Here is a 22,861-nt window from a genome sequence, read left to right as displayed (position 1 = left end):
CTTTGCTCCCTCCTCCTTCTTTTTTCTCCTCTTTCTCTCCCACATTTTCTTCCTCCCTCACCCACCCACACTGCCACTATATTGCCTGTATTTACCTGCTGTCGCATTGTGAAATAAAGCGAGCACGCAGCTCCCGCTGGCTGAAGCACAGGTCCCAGACTTTAAACATCCGCATCGCTTTCAGCTGTGTTTAACGTTATAACACTCGGTGCCATCTCCAGCCTCACCCACACTTTATTATATAAAATGTTTACCATGGAACTTTGTAGATTAGTTTACCACTTTTTTATCCTTGCAAATATGTATTCTTTATTAGCATGCAGGTTTGGGGGTCTTCTTCTGCAGAAAACATGCTAAAGATCCACATTTCCTTGACCTTGAATAAAGAAGACAGACATCTGTGGAAATGCAAATAGAAAAAAATTGCTAATTAGCACAGATTTCATGGGGCAGAAATCTCACCTTTGCCCTGTGTCTATAAAGCTCATTATAATAATAAAGCAGTATGGCTTAGCAATGTCTTTTACAAGTTTTATTCAAATAATTGAGACCATCTGTCAGAAGTGTGATGGAGTAAATACATTTAATTGTTATTTATTAATGAACTATTTGTAGATTCAGGTAGTAAAGACTATGTTTGTATTTTGGCAAGAAAAGCACAACAGTTGCTTTATTTACAGCTCAGCTTTAATGCATAGAGAGGTCTGAAGACCCAGTAGTTCTTATCTCTATATGCAAATATATTGAGCCTACTTAAAGCTTTACTAGTCAGTAGAGTAACACCAAACCTGTACACGACATATAGCATTAGATCTGCTGTTCAGTGAACAGCTCTAGGTCTGAGCAATAACTGTCCTCCAAAGCTTTAATTACAGTGTGTGATGAAGTTCTTACCAAATCAAAACATCATTACCACTATCCTATTCTGCGCTTATGTCTTGAGATTTTGCCCCACTCACTGCCTGTGTTTTCTGTATCGCTCTCTTTTCAGGAGTTCGTCGTCCTCCTGAAGTTGACAAGTCCAACCACAGTGTTCACTACACACTGCTAATAGCATGTGTGCTGGTGGCGTTCGTCTTGGGTGCCTTCCTCTCTGGCTTCCTCGTCTCCTGTTACTGCAACTACAATGTGAACAAGACTAAAAGACTGGCCAAGGACCCAGAGGCTCCCATCCCTCACGCTCTGTCTCTGCGTAGTCTGGCCAAGCTGAATGGTCTTCTGGAAAACCAGGGCAAGGACGAGAAGCTGGAGGTAACGTCTCCAAAGCTCTATAACTCCTTCTTCCAAAATGGGAAGGATCATTCTGGGCGGAGACATGGCCACCATGGTGTCATGTCAGAGTTGATCCATCCTCATCACCACCACTCCTCAGAGCTGTCTGGCCTTCCCACACCTGATTCAACACCAGAACTGCCGATCAAGAGCATGAAGGCCTTCAAGAACCAGTGGGAGAAGAATCAGAATTGTAACAATGCCAAAGAGCCCAGGTCTCACAATATGGCTGGGTCCAGGCCCAGTTCCGGAATTCCTCAACAGGTCTTTCCGTTCTCCCACGGGCTGGCTAGCCGACAGTCTCTGGGTGGTCCTGTGCACTTGGAAGAGCGCAAGATACACAATGCAGAGCGCATCCCAAGTCAGCCGCAGCACTGCTACCCACACAAGATTGTGGATGTGACCTCGCTTGATGAGCTTCTCAAGCACATCCATGAGATTAATGTCACAACTGGGAAGAGCCCCACCGTGCTTACCTCATCCATGTCAGCTAACTCAGGCCAGATGGCATTTGCCAACCGTGTTCAGCCACAGATCCCTGAAACGGAGTCGGCTCCCTACTACAGCTCCTCCACACTGCCCAGAGACAGCCTGACACGTCGCATGGATGTGCCACCGGAGATGCCCTCTCAGCACCAGTCCACACTGGAGAGGGTTTCACGCCACACCTCCCAACGCCACTCGCTCATGTCAGCCGGAGGAGCTGTTTGCAGAGAGCCAAGCTTTAGTCGTCGCTCACACCATCCTCCACTCCTCGCCCGGGTCAACTCCACTGGAGGCTGCGAAGCACGTCATCCGCTCATACCCAATGGCTACCTTACGCGCCAGCACAGCTACAGCGAGCAGCCTGAGCTCCAACGCGGTGCCGTGGTCCGTCGCACAGCCTCACTGAAACCTGACGTCCCTCCCAAACCACTGTTTATCCCTGCCACCTCACCTGTAAATCAGGCTGGGAAGTTCAACTACTGAGCTCCCATGAACTCCTGACTTGCACTTCAGAGTGTGTAGACCAGCAAATCTACACTTGTTCATAGAGCAAGACTAGACTCCAGTCTACGTTGCTTAATTCTGTCTATGGGCAGCTTTCAAATAAAATGCTGCACATCACAGAGAAATGGATTCAGTCAAGAGGTGAAAAACAAAAAAAAAAACTGCAATAGAACTGATAACTGATAATGACTGCCCGTGTTGTCAACTTCACATTTGACATTTGAAGACTCTTTTTCTTTCTTTGTGCCTCATGAATATTTGTACCATATTGGTATTGCTCAGCTATTTGCTTATAGAAGGTGAGGAAGTAAAAGAGAATGGAACAGTGCCCATCTTGTTCTAGGCTGCCACTGTGTTGAGTGTTGCTTTTCAGTGTTCTCCTGAATTCTTGGTTATGGTGTTACTAATTTTAAGGCTGAGACTTACCTAGGTTTGAGCCTTATCCTGATCCTGATTCTGATCCTGATCCTGATCTCTCCCGCATTGAACTATTTTGTTGATGTGATGGACTGTATCAACCCCAGTTCTAAACGTGTATATATATGCATGTGTGTGTATATATATGTGTTTATATTTACACAGTATATGTATGCATATACCTAAACAGTATATGTATTCTGATAAAATGGATGATCACCTTTGAAAGTAGCTCTTTGCCTTATTTTGACAGGTAAACCTGCAGTTAAAATGCCCTTCCATTGTGAGTTTCCCCTACATATATTAAATCTTCTTGTAGAACACATGAGCAATAACATACTCAGCTGTGTTAACCTTTGCAACAGCACTGCCCACCTTTAGAGTGTCCTAGTGGAAAACAAATAGAATTCAATTTCTTGCTAGGCCTGTTTACAAATGGGATGAACTGCCCCTTAATTTAGTGTTATGAATATAGATGTATGTATGTGGTTATCCAAAGCAGTCTATCTTTTAAGCTCTACTAACCCATGAACACTACGGTCCAGTTACTTTGATGCAGTTTAAGCCACAATGCAGGTGATTATCAATGTAAATTTCTTTCTCAAAGACTGAGCTTAAACTGTGAAAACTGACCCCTCCTGACAGAATGCAAACTTAACCCCTGATCTGAACTTCTCCCGTTTTCATCATGTTCAAATGTGTTTTATCATTATTAACTTTGTAGCTGTTTGGTGTAAATAACAATAACTAGCCAAATTCTGTTTGTGTAAATTTGTGCCTTATTTAATATGGTATGTGCTACAGGGAGCGTGTTGGGGAATGCAACCGAGAGAAGAGAGACGCTACTGTTATCATTTAATTTGCCATTTAAAAATAACAAAAACAAAAAAACTTCGGTGTCTGTATGTGTCATACATATATATATATATATATATATAAATATATATATAGAAATATATACATATAGAATATTGTAGATTTATATTTCTATTTAGACACTTTTAATATTCCCTTACAGTGTGAAGCTGTTCCTTTTGGATCTGCAGCTGCCTGGTTTTTATAGTTCACCGTTTTCTTTCAGTCCTATATATGTGTGTGCATGTAAAACAATGCATTACACAAGAAAATATAACTAATTGCAAGAACAGTTGGTGTGAAGATTTTCAATTTAATTGAAAAGGAGATAATTCTCTTTCGATGATCATTGGATTTGCCAAACTGAAATGAAAGCGTGTCCAAAAACCACATAGCACTCAAAATATGAAAAGCGGCCGGTTGGGTTGTTACTGCGCGTGTGTGTGTGTGTGTGTGTGTGTGTCTTTTCTCCACTGTTACACTGTCCCACTGAACAGTTTTCTCTGGTTCCCAACTTGAGGACCTCCTTCCCCCCCTCCATCCAAATGTCCCAGAGAAATCTTGGTGCTGGTCTGAAATCATTTTTTTTATGAACACTTGAATTCATTTCTAAAGCCAGTTGTCCCAGTAAAAGGTACCACAAGTATGTTGCTCCTCCATGTTACACCAAATGCAATGCCATGTTTTATAACCAGCTGATGTATAATATGCAAGATACATACAGGAGTAAGAAATGGTTTGGTAAATTTATTGCAGTGAAGTTTATCGTTTTAGTAAATATCTATGAGTAACAGGAAAGGCCTTCTACCTGGAGTCAGAATGATTTCCTTGAATTGCCATTTTGATTAGGAAGGAAAGGGAATGAATGATGTGTCTGCTTTGTTTGCTTCAACCGCTGAGGGTTTTGTTATTGCACAGTGTAAATAAAGAGGATGGACAGATCCTGAATGCAGAACTCTGTTCTTATTACTGCAACAGGAAACGTTCTTCTGCCTCTGCTTTTATTGAGACCATTGTATTTTACTTATTATAGAAATAAATCTGACGATCTGACATGCATGTTTTTTGGGCCGACTGTGTAATTTCATATTTTGAAGGTTTTTTGTTCTTTTTTTTTAAACAGTATGTAACTCCCATGGTGAGCAGTTACTATTCTAAGGCTATTGACAAATCAAAAGTATTTAAATGAAATGTGTTGACATACATGTTTAAAGGTTTCAAAAAACAAAGAGGGTGGCAAATGAAATTGTTAAATTTTTATGCGTACATGGCATGTATATGTGAATCAAAACTGAACACTTGTCAAGCAAGAGGTCTGTTTCGTAACATGTCACACATCATCGGCAGTGTTTTTGCTTGAGAAAATTAGTAGGAATTAGTAGTCTGCTGAAATGCTGTTTTAAATTTAAAGCTTTTGTTCGCCTGCCACTTCAGATCTTTTTTTTTTCCCTGAAAATCAGAATGAAGATTAAATGTCAGGTTCCACTCGCCTTAAGATCTGCAACAGTGGCAGGGATCATTAGACTGCACTACATACGTCCTAATGAAAGATACCAATTTTGCTCTTCTTGTGGTCATAAAAAGACAAAATTAGTGCACTAATACACCAAAAGCTCTACATATTACAAATGATTCTAGTATCGTTTGATTTGTGTCTTATTTGGCATATAAATGTTGATACCATGGACATGTTCTCAAGGTTTCTGTCTAAAGAATATTCAGGGTTTCATTTAACATGAAGTCTCCAGTTTGTTGGAATCTGGATTTTATTATTATTATTGTTGTTGTTGTTGTTCTATCACACTATATTTTCCATCAACTGATACTAGTTTATTCACATAAACTAAATGTGGTGAAGTTCAGCTTTGTTGAAATAAGTTCCCAATGTATCCACTGTGTGCTGTGATCAGACCCTTTCCTCCAAGATTAATACTGAGGTGGTGAAATGATAAAGAGACATGTCTTAACAAGACTTTAGGACATTTCTGCTGCTTTATTCCTGCTAAAAACACTGAAATCTGAAACGATTGCTTAAGAAAACATTTGGAAATGTTCTGTACCAAGCGGTCTAATAACATGCTGTTTTTGTATCCTGAAAGCTTGTACAAAACCGACTGTGGACCTGCAAATTTAATCACAGTGGCTGTAGCCTTAAAAACTCTCAACTGCAAAAATATCTTAAACCCCAGTCAAAGAATTAAAAATAAACAAGAGAACAAAAATATCATAAATTACATTGGACTACAATTTTAAAAACTGCGAGCCAAGATCTACAAGCAATATTAAAGAATTAATTCAGATTTTCTGTATTTTCATTCATTTTGGCTTCTTATATACACTCACTGGCCAATGTATTAGGAACATTGCCCCCGATCATTGATGACATTATACAAGTAACAATGCTGGTGTGAGTATTTCAGACACTGCTGATTCTCTAGCATGTGACAACAGTCTGTAGAGTTTACACAGAATGTTACGGGGAAAAAAATCGAATGAGTTCTATGGGCTTTAATGTCTTCTTGTTTAAATAGTTTAGAGGTCAATGGACAAAATGGTTCAAGCTAACAATAAGGCAGTGGGAACTCAACCACTCTTTACAACAGTGGTGATCAGAAACGTATCACAGAAAGCACAACGCATCAAACTCTGAGGCTTCTACAGCAGCAGCTCACACTTGGTTTGACTCCTGACAACTAAGAACCGGAATCTGGATGGTAGAAGTTTGATAGACCAGGTGAATTTGCTATGGGCTGAAAATCAGACGATCGGCCGTGTCTGTCTGGCTTCAAGATCCATACCATGGTCAAAATCACTGAGTCACATATTCCCCTTATTCTGCTGTTTGACGAGAATCTTAATTAGCTGAAGTGCTTGACCTGTAACAGCATGATTTTATGTGCTGATGCCACATAATTAGCTGCTTACTTAGAATAATTGCATGAATGAGCAGGGTGCAGGTGTTCCTCTTCAAGTGGCTGTAAATATCATCATAAAGTGGAAGAGCGAGTATAACACTGAACACTCTACCAGTTAAAAAATCATATTAACTTTACAATGCTTGTAGGAAACAAGTCTATGTTGGTTAATCTGGAAGGCAATTCACTAAATGCTTTCCTGAATGGTGTTTCTATCTTCATTCATTCATTTTCTACCGCTTATCTGAACTACCTCGGGTCACGGGGAGCCTGTGCCTATCTCAGGCATCAAGGCAGGATACACCCTGTACGGAGTGCCAAACCATCGCAGGGCACACACACACTCTCATTCACTCACGCAATCACACACTACGGACAATTTTCCAGAGATGCCAGTCAACCTACCATGCATGTCTTTGGACCGGGGGAGGAAACCGGAGTACCCGGAGGAAACCCCCGAGGCACGGGGAGAACATGCAAACTCCACACACACAAGACGGAGGCGGGAATTCGAACCCCCAACCCTGGAGGTGTGAGGCGAACGTGCTAACCACTAAGCCACCGTGCCCCTCCTGTTTCTATCTTATCTTTATATATTATTTTTTTCAGTCAGAGCTAGTGCTCATGCTAGGTGCACCTTGCCAGTCAAACAAAAGAACTTCTAAACTGTTATAAGGCAAGATACAATCAATAATCCATTTATCCATCTATTTTATGTGTTCCTTACTGTAGACAGTGTCACAGGCACTGTGGAAGGAAACCAGTGTAGGAGGTGGAAATCAAGCTCCATACCCTGGAGGTGTGAGGAAAACATGCTAACCACTAAACCATCATGCCCCCTGACTGATGATGATAAATATCTGTTCTCCATTTACACTGAAATTTAGAATGTCCTTTTTGAGACTGTTTTACTTTTTTCTGTTTTTGCCGTTCACTTGTCACAATGCTGACAGCAGCAGAATGGCTACAGTCAAGAAAAAAAAATAGCATATTGCGAGGAAAAAAGACCCAATTTCTACATTATTGTGGATCACGTCTCGCCTGTCTCATGCACTGCAGCTAGATCTCCCGGGAATCACTTTCAGATTTCATGCATTACAATAAATACAAAGTTTGTGCTTAACTTTTAAAATTTATTGCCTTGATTTTACTGGATTGGTTGCTGTGGTCGAGGGTAAACGGCTGAGCACTCCCACTGCGTTACATAAATTAGCCAATGAGATGCATAGGCAGCTCCTGGAATTGATTAGTATAATGTTACTGTGCCACTCGTGTCTTAAGTAGGCATGAAAAATGTCCAAGTGAAAGTGATGCACATTTATATAAAATTACATCCAACAGTGAATGTCTGATGTTATCATGATATGGCTTCATAAACTACCACAGTCTAGAGAATGGATGCCATTTGGGCATTTCTGTCAGCGTAATGATTCCTACGCCTGTCACGACTTGCACGCAAATTAGCTACCCATCAAACCCCAGAGCAGTAATGATGATTAAGTTTTAGTCCAGTATGTAAAAGCAAAGTGTACTCGATGAATAGAAATCTCAGTTTACTCATCTCATCTCGTCTCGTCTCTCAGCCCTCTTCAATTTGCATGTAAGTAACCTGCATTGTTTTAAATGTATTTACTTTATATGCTCACCGGCCAGTTTAATAGGAACAAGTGTACCTGCTCATTTCTGAAATTATCCAAGCAGACAATCTTGTGGCTTCTGCACAGTATATAGAACCATAAATGTACAAGTCAAGAGCTTCAGTTAAAATTTCATCAAACATCAGAATGTGTTTCAATTTGAGCTCCCAGCTGGTGTTTACTAAGTATTTCAGAATGTGCTAAACTTTTACATGTTTATGACCACCAGTCTCTAGGGTTTACACAGAATGGTGTGGAGAGAAAAAAAAAACAACAACAACATCTATTTGTACCAGCTATAACTCTTGGGAAGAAGATGCACTTTAGCGTGTTTGTGTGGGACTTGATGACCCTGTACCTTTTTCCAGACGGCAAAGCGACAAACATTCTGTGTCCTGAGTGAGAGCAGTCCTTGATGATGTCTAGCTTTTCAGAGTAGTCAGATAGCAAATGCAGTATCCAGGTTCTGTAAGCAATAAAGCATCACAGAACTCACAACACATTGTACTTTGATGTAAATAAAGTTTAGAAAAGCAAAAGACCACACTGGGTTCGGCACCTGTCAGCCAAGCAGAGAAATCTAAGGCTACACTGGATGCAGGTTTGGACATTTAAAAATTTTGTAAACACTGTCTTTTTCCCTCAACATTTCATAGTGCTCAAGCCTTGCCTTTAGCCCACTCAATTTGTTAAGTGTCCAAACGACCAACCCCACTTCAGGACCCTATACAGGAGTTCACTCAATTTTTTAAGTAGATTTTTTAATAACTTGACTTGTACCCAACTGCAGCTGGCTTGAGAGTCAATTTGTACTGTACGTGAGGATGAGTGACTTGATTACACCAGTCAAAGTGCTCACTTATGAGCCACTTGAGATGTTTCATACATATTCAAGAAGAGTACAAAATTACCTGAAAATAAGATATAGAACCTTTTAAAGGTAACTATCAATAAAGACATACAGGATCAACTAGCCATGAATAATAGTGCAGAATTACGTAATTAAAAGATGAATCAGGCATTTGTTTGTGGCTGATGACTGGTAATTTAAATAAAGCATTAATAAAACACATCTGCCAACATTCCTCATTAATCCTTCATTAGACATCACTTTGTATTACCTCGCTACAGAGGTACTGACGGGCTTGATGTAAGGAGGAGTGACTTATAACATGTTAACAGGCAGTGATGAACTGCTTAGTCATCGGGGTATTTTGCTGCTGGAATGGTTCAAAAGGAATGAAGAATTTTTATTTTTCAAAGCAAAATGGTTTTATTGATGAAATAATGAAACTGGTACTTTAGTTATACTCCAAATTCCAAATTCCGAATTCCAAAGGTATTGCCCAAAGCCATTCCTGCTAGAAGTGTTTATCTTTAGATGAATTATGAAATTGGTTTGTTTCATATATAGCAACCAAAAAATTCACAATTTTTTTTCCAGGTACCGTGAATCTCCAGTTCTACCACATACCAAAAGTGTACTGCTGCATTCAGATGTGGTTCAGACTATGAAGGTCACTGAAAAACACTGAACCCACTGTAATGTTTATGAAACAAGTTTGAGAAGGTTGTTGCTTTGTGACAGAAAGAAAAATAAAATAAAAAATGTGTAAATTGTAACCACGATGCACATTGTCAGCAATGATTGGCATTAACAGGCCCAAAGTATGTCAAGAAAAGATTCCCCACACTATTACACCACCTCCACCAGTAGGGACTGTTGACACAAGGCAGGTTGGGTTTATTGATTCATGCTGTTGGTGCAAATTTTGACTCCATTATCTCTGTGCCTCATCAGAAATAAAGATTCATCAGCCCAGGCTATGCTTTATTTTTTTTCTGTCTTCAACTGTCCCGTTTTGACCACGGCAACCTCAGCTTTGTGTTCCTCTGGTGGAACCTTGCAAGGTCTGTTCTCCAGCTTAAGGCCTGATGTATACTGCCCACCATAGTTGTACAGAGTGGTTATCTGAGTTAGTGAAGCTTTGCTGTCAGTTTAAACCACTCTGGCCATCCTCCATTGATGTTTCTCATCACCAAGGCGTTTCCATTCAAAACTCCCTCTCGCTGGATAATTTTTGGACCATTCAGAGTAAACTCTGTAAAGACTGTTTTATGTGAAAATCCCAGGACACCATCAGTTCTATAAATACTTAAACTAGGCTGTTTGGCCCCAGCAATCATGTCATGGTCAAAATGACAGAAATCACAATTATTCCCCATTCTGATATTTGATGTGAACATTAACTAAAGCTCTTGACCTTGTATCTGCATGATTTTATGCATTGTGCTGCTGCTACACAATTGGATGATTAGATAACTGCATGAAAGTGATACCCATCCACCTTATTAAGAACAACTGTGCACCTACACATTCATGCAATTATGCAATCATTCAATCATGTGGCAGCAGCACAATGCATAAAATCATAGCTCACTCAATGTTTTTGTGTTTTTTGTACCATTCTAACTAAATTCTAGAGACAGTTCTGTGTAAAACTTTCAGTAGATCAGCAGGTTCTGAAATATTCATCTTCATGCCAAGGTACAAAGTCACAGAGAATACACTTTTCCCCATTCTGATGTTTGAGTATTAATTGAAGCTCTTAATATGTATCAGCATGATTTTATGATTGTGCTGCTGCCACCCGATTGGCTGATTAGAGATCTACAGAAATGTGTAAATAAATTGGACAGTGAGTGTATATCACATTTTTGTTGAATAGTCTGCATATGTGTGTGTGTGTGTGTGTGTGTGTGTGTGTGTTGTGTGTGTGTGTGTGTGTTGTGTGTGTGTGTGTGTGTGACTGTGTGTTGTGGGGCACTGTCTGACATTTTTGACCTTCTGAGATTAGGCATAGGCATAGACATTAATTAGATGCATTGATAGTTATGTTAATGAAATATCACAAGGTAATATGTGTGTGTGTGTGTGTGTGTGTGTGAGAGAGAGAGAGAGTGTGTGTGTCTTCCCTCTGTTTCTCTTTTCATAACCATTATTGTAACACTCAGACTCTCAAGTGACTGGTGCACATTATTATATTCTAAAGTTAGAAGTCTAATCCATTTCCCTCCTGACCTCAGGTAGTGCTTTATTTATTCTCTTGCTGATGAGGCCCCTGTCTCCTGTCGTCCCCTGCACCTGCTCCCATGCTGTGAGAAAGACCTGGCTCAAAATTCCTCTTTATGGCAGCCCATGGAGGCATCAGTTGCCTGACAGCGGGCATCAGAATGCATTATGTCTGAATTCACAAAGACTGGGAGCAGAGGAGGAGGACCTTCTGTTGTGTGCTCAGTGCTGTCAGGCAAAAGAGGGCTTTTTGCAACCTCTCCAAGTATGGATGGATTGAAGACTTACCTGTAACTCCGCTTTGTGCTGTTTATTCTCATCTTTTTTTCCCCAATCTATTTCTTACAGTTTCCCAATACTAATAGAATAATGATAGACTTTAAAAAGTATAAATAATAAAGTCTAACCATGAATAATTAGGTGAATAAGGTGACTTTGTAAAATCATTTACTAATTTGTATGTGTTTTATTAATTAAAAAGATTGTCTGTTTTTTTTATTAATTAAAAAGATTGTCTGGCTTTTCTGCAGGATTTGGAATGAGAAGGATGAGCCACACATACACCTACACCACAGCATGTCATCAGCAGCACTGATTTAGGGACGTAAACAATTAAATAGTTATACTTAGTATTTGTTTTGTCATGCTTGTAGAATACAGGAATTTGTAAAGTGGTTCTGGGGAAATTCTATAATTAGGACTGCATTTGGCATTTGAAAAAAAAATTTATTTTCAAACCGAATACACATATGCTCTCACACAGCACTTCTAAAATTTAATATAGTGACTATTTGCTGAGCTCAAAGATAATAATTTTGGGTATTTGACATGTGCAGTGTTCGCTGCATTGTAAGCTCTGCTATGAAAAGTTGCCATTCTCATAGGTTATGAATCCGTTTCTCAAGACACGTGATCATCACAGTTGATGCACAGAACAGTGCTATATTAAGCATAAGATCATGCTTACAGATGAAAGTGCTTACCTTTGCTAACTAAGGATTTTAATATTCATTTAAGGTTATTAAGTTTCATCTTGTGTACTATGTTGATCTAAAACCATTTTATTAGTGGTGTGGGTATGTGTGTGTGTCTGCAACAAAAAGAAATGGCCCATCCATGTGCTCTGCAGTTGTGTCTAAATTAATTAGACATTTAAACAGAACCAACTGTATGACTGAAATAGAAGACATACCGCCAAATCAACAAAGATCTTATGGTCAGAATATTGCTGAGCCATTTTTTGGGAGCAAAAAACAAATGACATAAAATGGTTATAATTTAACTCATTAGAGTGGGTGTTATAATTACTCATCTATACATTCATTCATTCATCTTCTACCGCTTATCCGAACTACCTTGGCTGATCTCAGACGTCATCGGGCATCAAGGCAGGATACACCCTGGACGGAGTGCCAACCCATCACAGGGTACACACACTCTCATTCACTCACACAATCACACACTAGGGACAATTTTCCAGAGATGCCAATCAACCTACCATGCATGTCTTTGGACCGGGGGAGGAAACCGGAGTACCCGGAGGAAACCCCCGAGGTTACCCCCCGCTAACCACTAAGCCACCGTGCCCCCCTCATCTATACATAATTAAACAAAACATTGAACAATCCATTTAAACTCATTCCACATTAAAGACTAGTTTCTCTAAAACAGTAGTGGAGAGCTGCACAATGAAATTCTGTCCAAATCACCACTCACTCCCCAACATCCCCTAACACAATTTTCATTTCCTCCCCACAGGCCCTGTCTCAATTTCCATCCAACACTGTCTGATTACATATAGACATGTATCTCCTGTCATATCAATGGATTTATTAACACTCACAAGTCTCTACATTTATTTAGAGACTGGACAGTTTTCACACACAAAAACTCACAATAGGATATTCACTCTATTCAAATTAGCATCATCATTATTTGTGTGTGTGTGTGTGTGTGTGTGTGTGTGTTTGAGTTTTTGCATAAGCTTTTTTATTAATTTTACACAGGTATATTAGTCTATAAATAGACATCTGCATCTAATCAACTGTAACATCTCATCTCTATTCTCATTCATCTTTCTATTTGAGCTTCATTTCACAAACTTACACAAGTTGATCAGTTAAACATCAGCCATTTGCCATGTGTTGTAAAGAGTCTTCATTATGTTAGGTCAAAAGGAATCTTTTTTTTTTTTAAAGGGGAGTTTGAAATGAGTTTAAAGTGTCCAATGTTTTTACCTAATACTTTTCCTAAAGCCTTAACTTCTTTAGCCTGTAAGAGAAGGTGAGCTATATTAAGTGTTTTTACCCTGAAATATTTGACAGCCTAAATAAAGTTCATATTTTAAATATTTTGGGTCTACATTCTAAATATTAGCCTGAAACTTGCTCTCACAAACTTGCTATAACATCTTGGGATCAAAATAGATATTTTATTCAACATGTGGTGTTGTTTTATATGTTTCTAATGTGCAACTTTATTGCACATTAGAAATTTAAAAAAGAAAAATAAATCCTTTATCATAATGTTAAAATGGAGGTAGTGGTAGTACATGTAAAAGTTTTTACACTCATAGATTAAAGTCACAAACCATTCTGCAGCCATTAAAATCATTGGGAAAGAATTGAAGGTAATGCAATACATACTATAATATTACATTGTATTCAAATATTTATACAAAAGAGAATGTACCTCAAATGAAATCAACTCGAATTTTCCTTGAATTTGAATTTATGCTCTTTAAATCTTTATGTTGTCTCAGAGAAAGTTTGAAAATCAAATCTTAAATGACATGATGTAACGTAAATACTTCAAGTGCTTTAGGGAGAAACTGACTTATAAATGAGCAGATAATGCACAGGAGAACCTCGACGAGCTCTAGGTCTTATACAACTAGCTGACTCAATCTAGCTGCAACTCTGTAGTTGTATCATCCTCATTGCAACAATAGCTGAGTGCAATTGAACAAATGTCATTTTACCTTGTCCAGCAGGCCAAGAGGAATGAAAGTCATTATATTTTCCGAATGGCCAACAACCCTACATCGTCCTAAGCTGGTAATTGTTTAGTTTATTCTGTATTCTTTGGCTACTCAGACAACATGTCTGGCTCACATCCCGTCAAGATTTTAGTAGGCCACAAACCACTGAGCATTTGCATGTAAACAGACCATAAACTGAAAGGAAACACATTGCTTCAGCCACAAACAGAGCAGCTGCTATTATAAAAAATGATTGTGCACACAATTCTTCAGAATCGCAGTAGCTAATAGAGCTTGTCCATGTTTTCAGCATTGCTTTGTCTTCTGTTTTGCCTGTCTCAAATGAAGCAACTGATAACAGAAGAATTCATTTTTCTAAACATGTGAAATTTCCAATATGTAGCTGAACTCTTAGACTTGGGGTCTAAACCATGTAGACTGAAATATTGGTCATCTTTTTAAATCGCATGGACATATGAAGTGCAGAGATTAAATACATATAAATAGATATAAATAGATATATAAGCTGATACTGCTCCATCATGCATATACTGTACACTGCTGTTGCTGGGGTATACCAGTCTGTATGAGGTCAGTATAGAGTTATGCTATGGTTGGCATGTACAGTATGGTAGGCACGTCTGGCGTGTGGCACACCCCCAAATTATTCAAACATGGGACTTGGGTGGTGGGATTGGTTTGATCCAGTTCAAACTGGTGCCATTCTGCTATTTACTCAGCACTTTAAACACTTTCACCCACAGCCGCACACCTGCTTCTGCCTATCTATTGCATACACAGTAGTGCACAGTGTTTATTTGACTCCATTTTGGCAGCGTTCCCAGTCTGCCTGTCCCAGCCTGCACACCATGCACCTGTCCTTAGCCGTACTAAAGTATCCCATCTCTAATTAGCCATACAAGCATAGCCCATCCACTGAACACACACGGAAAACACTACCTCCCGCTATCCCACAAAATTAATTAGCCTCTCAAGCACACCCAAACCCTATGATCAGCATATAGCCATCTGTAGAGAGAAAAATCAGCATCCGAGCAGTGGTACTGTACTGTAAAGTTAAACTATTCATGCTTTGGTGCTTCAGCACTCAACACACTGGTTTCACACATGATGAGCTTTAGCTCCTGATGCCTGCCAGTGTTTGTTTATTTTCCATCCTGCTCCCATTAATGTGTGAATAGTGAGGTGGGTGTAAATAACAGAGCAATCTGAAGCAATGAATGCTGACACACTGAATTTTTTCCATCATGTGCTCTTAATAGCTGTATTCACACTGCAGTGCACACAGGACAGGACTGCTGCTGATGCTGTAAGGTGTCCTTTATATGTACAGTTGAAAATAGCTTATAAATGTCTTTTCATACCGTAATAGAGGCTTATGGTTTGTGCTTGAGCTAAAATCCAATTCAGAACTAGGTGTCAACCTCCACTTTATGAGTGCTAATGTGTACCATACCATGCTGTAGTTATCTGTTTCAGGAAATGCTTCTCTTCAACTGTTTCAGATTTATTTATGAAGATATAATTGGACAGCTTCCTTCCAACATTTAATACTGTTTTCCGAATCTCTCCAAAACAACATTCTTTGCCCTTGGCAGCTTAAATTATTCACCGTTACAAGAGTGACAACAATAACAGGAAAACTATAATTTCTTCTCCTACTGCATAGTCCTATGGCAATATACAACATACCCATTCTGAGTAGATCATATTATAATCTGCTTATAAAGGTCTGTTGATGCTACATCTGCCTTAGAATCAGTTTAACATCCTACAGACTGGTACATTAAAATTCAAGCATTAAAATGAGAGTCATTAACCAGCACTTGTCAACCTTATGAAGCTAAGCTTGTATTATTATCAATAGAAGACTGCTGTAATGCATCACTGCTCATCTAATCATGTATGTATCTGTGTATGTGAAGTCAGTGGAAAGTATAAGTCTCTGGATTTAAAAGTCTACCCACCTTACAAAGTCTACAAAAAAAAAAAGAAAGAAAAGAAAGATAAATCATTACAGAACTTTTTCCACACTGATTGTGAAATTACAACAATAAAAATGAAATTAACAAATGTAGTTGCATAAGCATATCTGTCACGTCTTTTGGGGTAGGAGTCTGTCTGTGTGGCATTATTTGACTTGGCAGTATTTTCCCACTCACTCAATATGATCTTACTCTTTTTTCCTCACTCAAATTATAAGGGCATCTCCTGTGCACAGCTCGCTTCACCCCATAGACTTTTAGTTGAATTCAGGTCTGGGCTCTAGCTAGGTCATTCAATAACATTGATTTTTTTTTTTTGGTTAAGACATTCCTTTGTTGATTTGGCTATTTGCTTTTGGTCAGTGAGGTGCAGAAAGGTGAAATTCCTTTCCTTCTTTAGGTCAATTGCAGACACCTGTAGGTTTTGTGGAAGACACCTGAAGGTCTAAAATTTTCTGGTATTTGCAGCTAGTCGTGATTCCCTCCACACAGTTCTGTATGAAGACATACAGCCAGAAACCATGATGCTGCCACCACCATGCAGCACAGTGGGTATACTCTTCATCTGGGGATTTTTTTTCTTTTTTTTTTCTCTTTTTTTTTTATTACCCAAACATAACTTTTGGAATTTACCTCATAAGAACAAAAAACATTTTGCTTAATGGTTTGGGGTGATTTAGTTGAGTATGGATGTTTTTATGAGAAAGCTTTCTGTCTACAGTAGCTTCCCTATGCAATAGCTGTATGAAGAATATGAGAGGTTGTGTTAGCCAAAGAGTAATCAATGCTTGTCAGATATTCCTACAGGTACATTAATGTTGATGCAGGTCTCTTGGTAGTTTCCCTGGTAAGTTTTTGTCATGTACTTTTTTAAATTTTGGAATATGTCCTGTTCTTGGTGGTCACTTTGGTGCATGATTTATTCTTTTTATTGTTCATGGCCTTTACAGTGTTCAATGTTACGTCTTATGTTTTGAAATTCATTTATACCCCTCTCCTGATCAGTGCCTTTCAGCAAGCATGCTTTGTAAGCTCTTTGTGAACAATGACCTCAGCTGTCAGATAAACCAAGATGTAAAGAAAATGCTACAGAAACAAATGAGCTTTATTAAGGGTTAAGCAGAAATATATCATTGGTGACTGCCATATAATTATTCATTCTGAACACAACCACATCCCCAATTACAAAAGGGCATCCAAACTTATGCAACCATGGTATTGTAATTTTTTTCCTTTTTTCCCTACAAAGTTTCAGACAAGCTTTTCACTTCATCTTTATAGGTTGTAATTTCACATTAAGAGTGGAAAAAGTTCTAACGTGATTTATCTCTTTAATTTTTTTTTTACCACACAAAACCTGTATTTTAACAAGGGGGTGTAGACGTTTTAAAGCAAGAAAGAAATGTCACAGAGTTTCAAAAAAACTCAAGGAAAGGCATCTAATACAAGTTCCTCCTCGTGCTGCCAAGAAAAAAGACATAAAGCAGAACAGAATGTGACTCCAAGACTAAGTGTGTGTTCCTTCCTCATGCCACATCTTCAGCACTGGAGAAGCACTTTTGTGTGTTTTGTTTTCATCCACAGGCCAGGGTTTCCTGATAAATGCTATGGCTGCAATTTAAATGCCTTAGTAATTCCTGCAAAAAGATTTTAGTGATTTTTCAGCAGTGACACACAAACACACACACACACACACACACACGCACACACACACACACATTCTCTCTCTATTTTACAAGCTGTAATGACACCCACCTTGCTAAATTCAGCCACCTCAACCTTCATTAAACTCTTCTGATTACTCCTGCCTGAAGCTGGAGCCTCATTTTGCTAACTTTACTGTCTAAGCTTCCCCGATATTGCTGACACAACACTTCAGCTTCTTGGACATGCCTCACACTGACATTCAATTAGTCCCCTGTAACTACAGCACCTCCCTCTACCTAATGGCTTAGAACCTTTCTTTTCCACTGGAATAATTTATTTTCTTCTTTTTAATATGCTCCTCTCAAAATGGAGTGCAGGAAAATGGCCTTTGGATCATTACAGTTGGAATGAGAAGATGGAGATGATAGATTCATTGAACACTGCTCTTTTTAGTCTTTATTCAAATGAAACCACATTACGCATGAATATTAAGAAAGAGGGCTGATAGAAGAAAAGTCCATTTGAAATGCATTCAGCAGTATTGTAATTTAATCCACCTTTTGAAGTACACAGGATATCTAGCAAATTGCTCTAGAGGTGCTGCTGAGGATGGCAAGTGAACCAGCAAGATTCGTCAGCATTGTCAGTCTAAAATTGCTTTAGTTGTGGTGTGGTGTTTAAAGACGACATTGTACAATTATACAATTTTGAAAAACGTTACTATTTGTCAGTTTTCGTAGTTTTCAGTATTCATAGAGGCTGAAGATTTAGTAAAAAAATTATTACAAATAAATCATTACATGAAAATAACTCCTCAAACGAATCAGGATCATATAAACCAATTTTAGCTGGTACTGAAATTATTTCAGTTGTACTGAAATTGTAAACATGCCAACCCTTCAAGCAACTGTGGCTGTTGATTAGGAGGAACTGGGTAATAAAGGGTAGTATTAGTGATAGATATGTGTCGCCATCTAGTGTTTGTCTTTATAAATGCTCGAACCTGACCTAATAATACAAAGTGGTGTGTCACTCCCAGACATTTATATAATAGTATATAATAATGGCTTCCATAATAAGTCATCATGTTGAAAAACATTGCCACATTAAAATTGACATCAAAAAAAGTATCTTTACATTTCTTGTTTGAATGTTTCTTTAGATAAAACCTTCTGCTAAATAGAAATCTAAATCAAGGCTGAAACAATTTAAAGTAGAATGTGAACATTTTTCTCACTTACATACACTAACATCTCATTGTTACAGTGAGAAATAATTGTCATTATGATCTTCATTTCCATCTTCATTTTTTCTGGAATGATGAGAGGTTTCATTTTCTTTTTAAACCTACCTCAGCCTTTATTAAAAAGTGTAATCAGTGATATAATCAGGCAAAATTCCCAAAGCTATCTGACCACCAGCGCATGCAAAGTAAGCTTATCACCAGAACATTTAACTCTTAAACTTTTACACTTGAAGTGATTATTCGCAAATGGAATCCATTAACATCAACTTAACTTTACACATAAACTCATAAAAAAACTGTGGACGTTCCCACACTGGGCTCCTAAAGGACCATGGTGAATGGAGGTGTCTTAATCCCTTTTAAAAGGTAGTAGTAAGCTTATGGTATTCTAGAGAGATGCTATCGATTGTGCTGCAAAAGCTGCCTTTAGGGTGGATATAGACTTAGCTACTGATTAGCAGTTCTTAGAGGAAGGTCAATATAGAAGGAAACACATAATGCACAAGGTTCTGTCAGTAAGGTAAACAGCATTCACAGATCAAGAAGAGACCAACTAGATGTTTTGGTAAGTACTAAAATCAGCAGTGAGTAGTGAATCTTCTTGAACTCAGACGTAGCGCAGTCACAACGGAAGTTGCTCTATTAGGTCACTCATGAGCAGTCTTACCTGAATAGCTTCAGTGCAAATAGGAGAAAGATTGTTCCACCTTGATGTAGTTGACAATCACAATATTGTAATAGTTGAGCAGTACATCTTAAAACCACAGGATGAGTGTCTAAGCTGCATGGACCACACTCTGCTCTAGCCAGAGCTGAGCTAGAAACATCCATGGTTATTTCTTCCTGAAGTGTTCCAGTCCCATCCAGGCTCCCTGTGTTATGTGGCCCCTGTCACACCAATGAGCCAGTGCTTGTGCTTGTTTCACTATGTTTCAAGCCATAGTGTTTGGAGTCCATTTGTGGACTGCTAATTCACAGCTGAAATGTTTGTGTTCTAGCAAGCCTAGGGGTATCACTGATGTGGCTGCCATCGTTAGTCCAACGAGTGGTATCACAACTGCACTTGGTAACCTGGGTAAATCTAATTTAAGTGTAATAATATTCACCACGCATTGGGGTGATGGGGTGACTAGCATTTTCACTAAAGCTAGCTCTATACCGACAATCTATTTGGGCTGCTTTAGTGTTCAGGAGCTCTTCTCTTAGAAAATTTAGACCCTAAATGACAAAATATGATAGAGGATGTGTTCCTGATGGCCTGCAAATACTCCAAATATGGTATTATACTGATGCCAGTTGCCATAAGAGAAGACATGGCCACCTATATAAATTTTGCAAAACCCCATGGTGCTCTGGGGAGACCAAAGGTCACTCTGTCATTGTTTGAAATTGAAACGCCTGCCTTTAAGAAGGAAACATCAAGAAGCACCTGTCACCTACAGCTAACAAAAAAAATGGTTTTCAAAAACCAGTTTTTCTGAACAAGAATAAAACCCTTGTTTGGAACACTAGGTTCTAATTTTTCTATTACCCTCTGTTCAAAAGGGAGCAAATATCCTGAGACTGACAACTGTTACTGATGAGGTCTTGAGGTCTGAGGCAGCTGGCGATGGTTTGTGTCATCAGGATCCACTGATCTGACGTAGTTGCTCTTCAATCAGAAAAGTTTATGGCTGAAAAACGCCCATCGTAAGCCACTGCACTTCAGAGGCATAGTCTGTGAGATTCTTTAGAGGTTGGGGGGCTGCTATTTAGGGCCTGCCCTGTGGGTTAATGACGGGAACTCAAGCACTTGCCAGAAGTCTGAGAGGATATGCTTGCACACATACACAATGTGGTGGGGTGTTCAATATGACTTTCAAATAAGAACACAATTGGTGGTATATTTTTGTGATAATCATATTTTGGAATACTGGGAAAAAATGCATACATTTTTTTCAACATTCTGTATTGTAGAAAAAGTGTAACTAATTTGAGTCACCAATGATCTTACTCTGCCTTGTTTGTTTCCTGTTATACATCATGAGCACAAATAACTCATGCAAAAGAATCCTTTTTCTATAGTACTGGCTCTATCCTGGCCAGGATCATAGTGGATCCAGAGCTATTCCCAGGAATTGCCTGTTTATTGTGTTATTTCCTCAAAACAGCTGTGATGTTGTATTAGGAGTTATGATTCATAAAGAATTCCACATAGCAGTCTGGCCTGAGTTCCAGACAGTAAAGTACAGACTTTTAATTAGACAGAAACTGAGAGCCAGCTACCATATAACATCTTCTTATTAATATAGATTTTCATATTCAAATTAAAAATTTAAGAACATAAGAAATATAATACAGAAAGTTATTATTAAAGTTAATATTATACAAAGGTTCAACATTATTATTAGACATATTAAATGTGTTTGTATTTATCCCAATGAATAAGCCTGGGGTGACTGAGGTGACTGTGGCAAGGAAAAGCTTCCTCAGATGGAAGAGGAAGAAACCTTGAGAGGAACCAGACTCAAAAGGGAACCCATCCTCATTTGGGTGTCACTGGAGGTTGTGATTATAAATATTCAATCTGACAATTGTGTTTAAAAATAGTATTAAGCAAGAGGGGGTTAATATTTCAACAACAGCACCTCTATTTGTTTGAGGGATTCAGTGACTTTTGGTGTCACTGCCTAGAAACTGCGACAATGCAGAGCCAAAGTCTGCTGTCTTTTCTTCTTTACTTCTTTTCATCAAGAACTAAAGAAGTAGCCCATGGAATATTACTAGTTTGAATTATATTATTTTGCAAGGCTCCGCAGTTCTCATCTTCTGTTCCGTTCTTGTGCTAATAAAGTCTTGAGGGGAAAGCATGACAATCATGCACAGCCTCACCAGTTGGTACAGCATAATGATTTTAGCAGTCTTCCCATCAGCCTCTCAAGGATTGGAGAACATTGCTGTCTTTTTACTCAATAAATTGTGTTACGCTATTGTTCTGAGTTACTGATTTTGCAGTGATTTTTTTTTTGTTCCTGGAAGTACATTGTGTTACATTGCTGACTGTTTTTGAGAACTGGAAGCTCTGCAAAATTTATTGAAATATGTGACGTGCATAATGAATCTGTTCAGCAGTTATGACTGTATTCATCTTGCAGGTTATTGTATAAATCATGTCAGATCTTTTCCCATTAATGCAATAAAGCATACAACAAAATGAAAGTGAAAAACAAGACAAGTCTAAAATATTATAGGAAAAAAAGTACATTATCCAAGTTGCACAAATGTGCAGACAGTTTTATAATGAGGAATGTGACTGTGCCCAGAATGAACCAAAAAGATTTAAATACATGTTCAAAAGTAATTATCACACATTCTTCATCAGTGAAATGATTCTGATTAACCCCAACTAAAGAACGGCTGTTTGTCTGAGATTTTGTTGACATCATCATCATCATGGATTCGCATAACTGCTGAAATCAGAGTGCACAAAGAGCTTACAAAGCATGTACAGGATCTCAGTGTTTAAAGCTATCAATCAGCAGAGAGGTACAAAGGAACTTCAAATCATTAGATGTACCATAAAACTCAGCAAAGGCCATCATCGACAAGTAGAGAGAAGAGTGCACCACTGTGATACTGTATTACCAAGGACAGGATGTCCCTCTGAAATAGACAAACGGACAAAAAGAAAGCTAATCAGGGCTGGAGTTGGACTGTTCTTCAGTCCTCATCTGAACGACCCACACATCTATTTCTCAGGTCCACAATGACAAATCTCAATGACAAAATTCTTCTGTCTGTTCATATTTGAAGATTTTGCATCAAAAGCAACACAAATAAAAAT

General features: G+C 38.6%; 1 protein-coding gene across 3 annotated transcripts in view; it reads left to right on the top strand.

Moving 5' to 3' along the window:
* The window catches only part of sema6e (sema domain, transmembrane domain (TM), and cytoplasmic domain, (semaphorin) 6E), a 144,518-nt gene extending 139,925 nt beyond the window's left edge, over positions 1–4,593 (top strand). For all 3 annotated transcript variants that reach the window (XM_060870231.1, XM_060870233.1, XM_060870232.1), the window contains one exon: positions 992–4,593. In XM_060870231.1, coding sequence (XP_060726214.1) covers positions 992–2,241 — 1,250 coding nt within the window. In that variant the 3' untranslated portion in view covers positions 2,242–4,593. The remainder of the gene's footprint in view (positions 1–991) is intronic.
* Positions 4,594–22,861: the final 18,268 nt, after the last annotated feature.

This window comes from Tachysurus vachellii, chromosome 5 (assembly GCF_030014155.1).
Source record: "Tachysurus vachellii isolate PV-2020 chromosome 5, HZAU_Pvac_v1, whole genome shotgun sequence".
Classification (NCBI taxonomy): Eukaryota; Metazoa; Chordata; class Actinopteri; order Siluriformes; family Bagridae; genus Tachysurus; species Tachysurus vachellii.
Note: the sequence above shows the minus strand (reverse complement) of the source record. Positions and strands in the feature narration are given on the sequence as shown.